This window comes from Mastomys coucha, unplaced genomic scaffold (genome assembly GCF_008632895.1).
Source record: "Mastomys coucha isolate ucsf_1 unplaced genomic scaffold, UCSF_Mcou_1 pScaffold18, whole genome shotgun sequence".
NCBI classification, from domain to species: domain Eukaryota; kingdom Metazoa; phylum Chordata; class Mammalia; order Rodentia; family Muridae; genus Mastomys; species Mastomys coucha.
The window spans coordinates 109,048,768-109,057,066 of NW_022196900.1; the positions used below are offsets into that span (position 1 = coordinate 109,048,768).

The 8,299-nt window shown below is 51.3% G+C and overlaps 1 protein-coding gene across 4 annotated transcripts in view; it reads right to left on the minus strand.

The window, feature by feature from the left end:
• Window positions 1–512: 512 nt before the first annotated feature.
• Spsb1 (splA/ryanodine receptor domain and SOCS box containing 1) overlaps window positions 513–8,299 on the minus strand; it is a 61,964-nt gene continuing 54,177 nt past the window's right edge. For 3 of the 4 annotated variants that reach the window (XM_031379524.1, XM_031379523.1, XM_031379522.1), the window contains one exon: window positions 514–2,563. In XM_031379524.1, coding sequence (XP_031235384.1) covers window positions 2,436–2,563 — 128 coding nt within the window. In that variant the 3' untranslated portion in view covers window positions 514–2,435. Of the gene's footprint in view, window positions 2,564–8,299 lie in introns of all 4 variants that reach the window. The other variant, XM_031379525.1, reaches the window with a different exon arrangement.

Below are 8,299 nucleotides of genomic sequence, written 5' to 3' on the forward strand. Positions count from 1 at the left end.
TTTGAGATAGGGCCTCTCATCGAACCAAGAACTAACAGATTTGGCACGGCTGGCTGGCCCCCTTATCTCTGTCCCCTGCACTGGGATTACAGACACATGCCACTGCGCCCAGCTTTTTACATTGGTGCTCTGATCCAAACGGAGGTCCCCATGCTTGACTGACATGCCGTCTTCCCCAACTCTTACACTAAGCTTTTTCTCCCCGTTAATTCATTTATTTACTTACCCACTTTCCATTCCAATCACGGCCTCCGTCAATGAGAGAAACTCAACAGCACTCAGAATCACTTCCTATTGGGCCCAGTGGGCTACATTTATTCAGTTCCTGGGGTTACAATGCAAACTTGAGGTGTACCCCAGGGTGGTACCCACACTCTTCAGCTCCCATCCCACTTAGGGCAGGCTAAGGAGCAGCAATCCAGCCACATAGTAGGCAGTGTCACTGGCTGGATGGAAGAGGGCTTAGCCATGCCCCTCCCACCTCCTAGGCACAAAAGGACTCAAATGGTTTCATATTTTAACAAACTTTCCTTTATTAGGTTGCTGACTGTTATGAGTCATCATAAAACAGAACAGAACGGGGGTTTCAGAACTATACATGCCACAAGGCTTTACGGTGCCGGTGACGGGATGTCAGGGAGGTGTGGTGAGTCCTGGGGCGGTGCAGCATGGGGGATGCAAGAGAGCCTGGCGATTCACCAGCATCCACGGGGGCACAGCTGGATCAAGAGGACATGCTGGGATCTCTATGACTGAATATGATCCACTCCAAAATGAGAAAAAGTAAGGTTTTGCAGTCTGACAAAGGCCCCAAAAGGAAAAGAACCTCAAAATATAAAGAGAATAATTTACATTCTTTATCTAGTCTTGGCACCAATTCTGTGCTTTAAAAATTATACTCTACTGGAAGATTCTTTTTTTTTTTTAAAGGTACCCTACAGCAGCTGCTTAAATGATTATTACAAATATATATATATGTAAATATATTAAACATTTTCAACAAATAAAGTCATCTATTGTACCTGTGCAGAAATGAACAGAACTCAGATTCAATGGAAGTTGGTTTCTTTTCTTTTTTTTAAAGGACAAGGTTTAATATAGCCCGGGATGGCCACGACCTCTGTACATCACTGAACAGCAATCCTCCTGCCTCAGCCTCCTGAGCTTTGATTCTCCTTGCTGTAGGGGATGGAACCTGAGCTTCCTGCATGATAGACAAGCCCTCTACCAAGCGGTGACATTCCCAATTTAGGGAGTCGATTCTGAAGTAAAAGAAACAGCCAGAAAGGTGGAGCAGGTGTGGGGTGCTCCCTGCATGCACTGCTAGGACAGGCACTCCTCTTTTGGGGCTGCCCTACACCCTACTTCTGAGGCTCGAGGGTATGTGTGGCAGGGTCTTGAGTCTGAGAGGGGCACAGGCTTTTCTGGTACCCCACCCTGCTCTTGGTCTCTCTAATCTTGCCTTGCCTGTGGCTTTCCCAGTGGCTGGAGACCCCACTCACTCTGTGGGTCCTGATGGTCCTCCAGGCCTAGAGCTTTGGAGGATGCCAATGGGAAATATCAGAAGAACCGGGGGGGCAAAATTCAAAGCTCATGGAAGACACGAGACCAAAACATGTGTGACGGTGTATGAGCGCCCAAGGTAACAGAAGCAGGTACCTGGGGACATGGGGACTTGCACAGGCCTTTCTTGGGGTCTGCTCTGGTGCTTGGTGCAGAGCTACTTGGAAACTGGGCCAGGGGTCGTGCACGACAACACACTTGCTCATGTGCCATAGGCCTGGCCCAGAAGGACAGGTGTGGTGCACACATCCCAGGGAGGTGGGGGAAAGCAACAGAGCACATGGAGGGAAGCCACCCAACAAGGTTTCCTTTCTAAGTGGAATAAATAAATGGCCTTTGCTACTGTTTAAAGAATAAATACAGGGCACGGAGCACCAGCAGCTGACACTAAAGCTGGCACTCGCTGGCCCAAGGGAGGTCCGCCCTGGGGTTCTGTCTCAGTGTCCACGGTATGTGACATCCTGAGCTTCATCTTTGTGGCCTGGTCCTGGCCATTCCTGCTTTTGGAATGGGCCCTGGCATCTCCCACTAGTCTCACCTCCCAGGACCCCCCAGGTGGCTGTAGACTCTCTCTGCAGGGAGGGGGCAGAGGCCCCTCTACCTGAGAGCAGAAGGCGCCTGAGAGAGGTTCTCATAGTTTATTCTCTGCATCTGGTTCAGGGAAGGGCCTGGATGCTGCTACTTCAGCCAGTGTTGGGAAGGGAGAAGTCCGTTGGCATTGGTCCCCCCAGCTGAGGCCGCTGGTAGGATGAGAGGGCACGTCTGCCCATGGCTGAGAATGGGCGTCCATCCCAGGCGCAGGGGTTGCTGGACCCCAACGGCTCAGTGACTCGGCACCAGGTGGCTGTGGTATGGCGGTCCTGGGATTTGGATCACTGGTAGAGGAGGTAGGCTTTGAGGGAGGCAGGTAGCGGCAGAGCGGGGATGGCACCCAGGCGCTCCTTTCCCAGTGCTAGGCGCACCGAACGTCTGCACAGGTCCATGAGTGGCAGGGGCTCAGCTGGGAAAACCAAGAGAGAAAGGAGAACTTTAGCAAAGCTCAGGAGGAATCTGGGACAGACAGCGCTTACAACACATCCAAGGTTAGCACTGAATTGATCATAGTGGAGTTTAACAAATAAATGATTTTAAATTCCGAATTGTGGCAACTGCAGAGAAGGAGCCCTGGGCCACACAGGTTCAGAAGTTCTGCTGACGCTGAGTCATGGCCTGGGCCATACAGGTTCAGAAGTTCTGCTGACGCTGAGTCAGGGCTCTCCACAGTGATCAGCTGGGATGGAGCTGACACAGGGAGGCCATTGCTGTCCTCATTCCCTTTACAGAAAGGGGAGCTTCCCGCAGCATCTAAATGACTTGCCTAGGCCTGCCCTGCTGGAAGAGCTAGGGCCAGAACCTGACAGAGCTGTTCCTGCCTCCTGGGGAGGACAGACAGACCTTCCACATGAAAGCTGGCTCCTGGAAATCGAGTCAGCTCAGTGGTCCCCCATTCCCGACACAGGGCCCCAGGCAGGTTTTGGAGGGGAAGTCCTTCCATGCCACCCAGCTTCTGCTTTCAGGATCCTCTCAGGTACTGTCCTTGCCTTCATTTTATGCCAGAGGACAACGACAAAGTGTATACATGTTCACACGTGTGCACGCATGTGTGTCAATGTAGAGGCCACAGGACGACCTTAGCCGATATGCCTCAGTAAAATGATCCACCATATTGTTGTTGGTTCTGTGACAGGCCATTGGCCTGGAATTCACCAAGTAGGCTAGGCTGGCCAGCTAGTCTCTGATCTGTGTCCCTAATGCTGGGCTTACAAGTGCACACGTCTGTAGCAGAGAATGGCCTAGTCGGTCATCAGTGGGAGGAGAGGTCCTTGGTCCTGTGAAGGCTCTGTGCACCAGTGTAGGGGAATGCCAGGGCCAGGAAGCAGAAGAGGGTGGGTTGGTGGGCAGAGGGAGTGGGGAAGGAATAGGGGTTTTTTCGGAGGGGAAACCAGGAAAGGGGGGGACATCTGAAATGTAAATAAAGGAAATAATAAAAAATAAAGAAAATAATAAAAAAACCCCACAAGTACACCTGGCTTTTTACATGTGTTCTGGGGAATTGAACTTAGGCCTTCCCTCCTTCTGGCAAGGCAAGCATTTTACTGACTGAGCCATCTCCCTAATGCTAAAGTGCATTCTTTTGTTTAATTCTTCAATATTCACCAGTGTGCCTCTAAACAGTAACATAATCTCCTTACAGGTGGTAGAGTGCGTGCTTAGCATGTGCAAAGCCCTGGGTTCAGATCGCATCACCAAATAATCACTAACTAATAAAGTAAGTAAAAAAATTACTTAAAATTGAATTCCATGTGTGGGAGAACATGGGGTGCAGGATTCTTTGGGGGTAGGAGAATGTTCAGATGCCGATTGTAGAGAAGTCACTGGGTGTTTCACACGGACGCACTAGAATGGCATCTAAGCTGAATCTTACACCAGCTGTATTAAAAAAGAATAAACCAGGCTGGAGAGATGGCTCAATCTCTAGGTGCTCGCCACAAAAAGAGGAGGACCTGAGTTTAGTTCTCAGAACACATGAAAAAAGCCAGCGGGTAGCATACCCCTGTAATCTCCGTGCTGGGGAGGCAGAGACAGGAGGATTCCTGGAGCCCACTGGCTAGCTATGTTAGCCATATTGGTGAGTCCCAGGTCCTATAGAGTGAGGTTCTGTTTCAGGAATGACATCTGAAGCTGACCTCAGGCCTCCACATATATGTTCGTGTGCACCCAGCCCCACAGGATAAACCTGAGCTGATGGAATGGCTTAGTGGATAAAGTGCCTGGGGGCACAAACTCAATGATCTAAGTTTGAGCCAAAGCATGGATGTGCCAACGCTCACACATATTCACATCCCGCAATACACTCTTAGTTAAATTTTTAAAAAGAATAAACTTTAGGTATTTCCTGCCCTCTACCCTGAAGGAAAGCTTCTGCCATGGCTTCTCAGGTGTCCATCCATGTCCAACTAGACCCTGAAACCAGAAGGCTTAACTGCAGCCTCAGACCAACATGTGGCAGTTGTGGGTGGCCCTTCTACATGGAGCATGGGGAACCCTCCCTCTGTGCTTCCTCTTCACTGCTTAGCATCACTGGGGCAAAGGGCCTGAGCTTGGAGTGGTATTCCAGAAGGATGTGGCTCTGCCCCACTTGGAAGTTAGAGGGGGTTCCCCAAGGGCTGGAGGGCTGCTGACGAAGCATCAGGAGCCATCTATCAACCCAGAAGGCATTCCCACCACGAAACCCTTGGCATTGTGGGGTTCAGGCCATCTCATAGATACCCGTGTGAAGTAAGTTTCCAAAGCAGAGGGCTAGGAGTCTGACTGCTCCAGGTCCCGTGTTTCAGGATGGACACTGCAGCAGATACCACCACCACCACCATGGTAGGTGGAGCCTGTGCTGTGGCCCTGGGAGGACGGCTGCCTCAACAAAGAGATGGGGAATCAGACATCAGGAGACCAAAGACTCTGAAGAGGCAAAGTCGCTACCCCATTCACCCATGCAGAAGGCGGGCACACAGGGGCAGGGTGGTGGTGGCATGGTCATGGCTATGTAGCCTTCTAGGACCAGCTACAGGAGGGGCAGCTAAGGCTGTAGTGATGCATTAAGAGACTAAAATATAATCAGAGTAAGCCAGTCCCTCTGCTAACAAGAACAAAAAAAACCAGGTCACAGTTCCCCATCCTCGTAGGGGGAGAACCAACAGTACACAGGGCTATGGTCTGCCTGCTTCTCAAATCCTGGGCAGAGACAAGAATGCATGGGCCGTGCAAACAGACACAATGCCCACTGTGCCAAATTCAGTGGTCACTACAGGACTCAGGAAGATGGCTCCCACTTCAGGACTTTTGGCCAAGAGCTACAGGCTAGCTCCCTGCCCTTTCCAAGTGTTTGCTGCCGTTCCACTGAGCTGGTGGCTATATGTGCTGCTGGCTGGAACCACTGGCTACTCATGCTTGCCCCGGGAGCCTGGGATAGGTCGCCGATTTCTATGTGAATGACAGAGAAGACGGAGCAGGGTATGCGACAAAGACACCAGGAAGTTACCCAGACACTGTTTTCAGGAGTAGAAGGTTGAGGACCTGGGAGAGCCCCCATGCCAACTTCTGCATTTCTTAAGAGGGACAGCTTCCTAGTGATCTACGAGGCTCTGCACAGCCATGGAGCCCAACCTGAGATGTCTGTGGTATGCTGAAAAAAAAATCTGACCCAAACAGAAGCTTCAAGAACACATGGCTTTGGGGGGAGGGGAAGGAGAGGTGGTTTAAAGCACACTTGTTAAAGTGAGTTAAAGCACTTGTGTAAATATGAGGAGCAGATCCGCATCCGCAGGACCCAGTGAATGCCAACTGGAGATGGCCTGTAAGTCCAGCCTTGGAAGATAGAGAAGGATCCCCCAAACAAGCTGGCCAGCAAGACAAGCTTGATTGAGTGAGAGACCTGCCTCAGTGAGTAAGGTGTTATTGAAGAGTTAATGAGGACGACTCCTGACATAAACCTTGGGCTTCCACATGCACGCACAGCCACACACATGCAAAAACATGCATATGCACATGCAAAAAAGGGAAGTGTAAAAAAAGAGAGAGGCAAGCGCTTTGTCCCAGTCCATGATAGGCAAACGATCCAGGAAAAAGTTGTATCGGGAGGGGACTCTGGTTCAGTAATGGTCATGGCTGCTTACTCCCATGGCACCCGCTGCTGACATGGTGCTCTCTCCTACAAGCAGGGGAAATACTCATGGGGACATTCTAGAATGTTCTGAGTGGAACTAGTCATTGCTTACTCTTTGTGCCAAGCGGTTTTCACAGGAAGAGCCATGAAACCTCAAAGCCTTGTCCCTGACCCCAGGGAAGGACAGCTGATATCTCTCTGAGTGACACAGATGCTCTTGGTCTCTGTTCTCCAAACCCTGAGAAGCTGCTGTCCTCGTGAGGCCAGCATTTCTGAGAGAAGGTGTCACTTCTCCTTCATGGTGTGACACTCCCCGAAGGGTGTCCTGGCAGGGGCAGGGTAGCCAGGCTCCCCAGAGCACTGCTTGAACGGGGGACGGGGGCACTGAGAAGGAACCACTGTGGCAGGGCAGCCAGAGAACAACGAGGGAAGAGAGGATGGATACACTGAGAACTGGTCAGGAGTGGGGAGAGGCAGGAAGCGGGTGACAAGGCTACAAACTGAGCAATGGCAGACGGCAGGCTTGCTGGCCTCAGGGAACTGATTCTCCCCAGAGCTCCTGAGAGCTCCAACCCTGTTGACAGCTCGGTCTCAGACATCTGGCCTCCTGGACTGTGACAGATAGCATCCTGCTTCCTCCATTAGGCCTCAGACCTTAACCCCGATCCACCCAGATGACTCCTGGCAAGGTCACTAACAACCTGCTAGTTGCCAAAGCAGCTGTCTTGACCTGTCATTACTTTGTCTTTCTTGAAACTTTCTATGCCCTTGGCACTCAATACCATCTCTTGGGACCCTCTGGACACATGGCCTGCTTCTCCTGGGCCTTCCACTTCTAACAGGGTCCAACCTCAGCTCTCAAACCTGGCTCTTCCCATCCCTCTGGGAGCTCTCATTCAGGGTCATGGTGTATTTCTTGTTTTGGTGGGCTGATCCTGGGACCTTCTGCATGCTAGGCAAGCCTGCTACCCTGAAGCCACACTCCCAGCCAAGAGTTGCCACTTTCAGTGCTGTCTATACATGGATGAATTCCCCTGCTCGCCCCCTGTCTTGGGTGACTTTTAAGTCAACCCCTACATGTTCTCTCTCCAACTTTCCCAGCTTTCTGATTGCAGCCATACCCTTCAACCTGCTCAGACCAAACACCTGGGGTCAGAGCCTTCATTGTCTTTCTCATTTCTTACACACATCTACTGAGGTGTGCAGCCTAGAATCTGGCTGCCTCTATCACCTTCTCTAGGTCCTGCCTTGCCTCAGGCCCAGTCATCTCTTGCCTGGACAAGTGTCATGGTAGCCGCCCTTGCCTGCCATCAGCCAAGGGGTCCCTGTAAGGCAGGAGTTGCTCCTTAACAATGCTCTGAGGTGTCAGTGGAGGTAGGTGATGTGGCTGCCACATGCCCATCCCCCACTGTCCCTCTGCAGCAGGGCTTATGACACCCTCAGATGTCCTGCTCAGCTGGTCAGGAAAGAGCCACATCTCTGTTCTCATCTGCAACCTCCAAAGTCAGCCATATATAATCCAGGACTGTGGAGAAGGGAGAGCCAAGGGTCTTGGCATTGCCTGGCACTCATCTAAGCTGGAAAGAGAGCCCTGAGTGCGTGTCCATGACCAGGAAGTATCTTGAGGTGACATTCTGAATCTATCTGGGTCCTAGCTTCCATGACAGACTGCCGATCTGTTTCTAACAACTTATTCTCATTCTCATGGTCCCACCCAACCTTTTTAGAATTTTCTGGTAGGGCTGGAGTTCCTGATTGAAAAAGAAGGGGAAAAGCAAGCACTCATCTTCCTCTACTTCCCAACTATGGATGCAGTATGACTAGCAGCCTCGTACCTCCCCTGCCATGATGGACTGTATCCCTGCAACCGTGAGCCAGAATAAACCCTTCCTTCCTTCCTTCCTCCTTCCTTCCTTCCTTCCTTCCTCTTTTCCTTCTTCCCTCCCTCCCTCTCTCCCTCCCTCCTTCCTCCCTTCCTTCCTTTCTCTTTTCCTTCTTCCCTCCCTCCCTCCCTCCCTCCTTCCTTCCCTCCCTCCT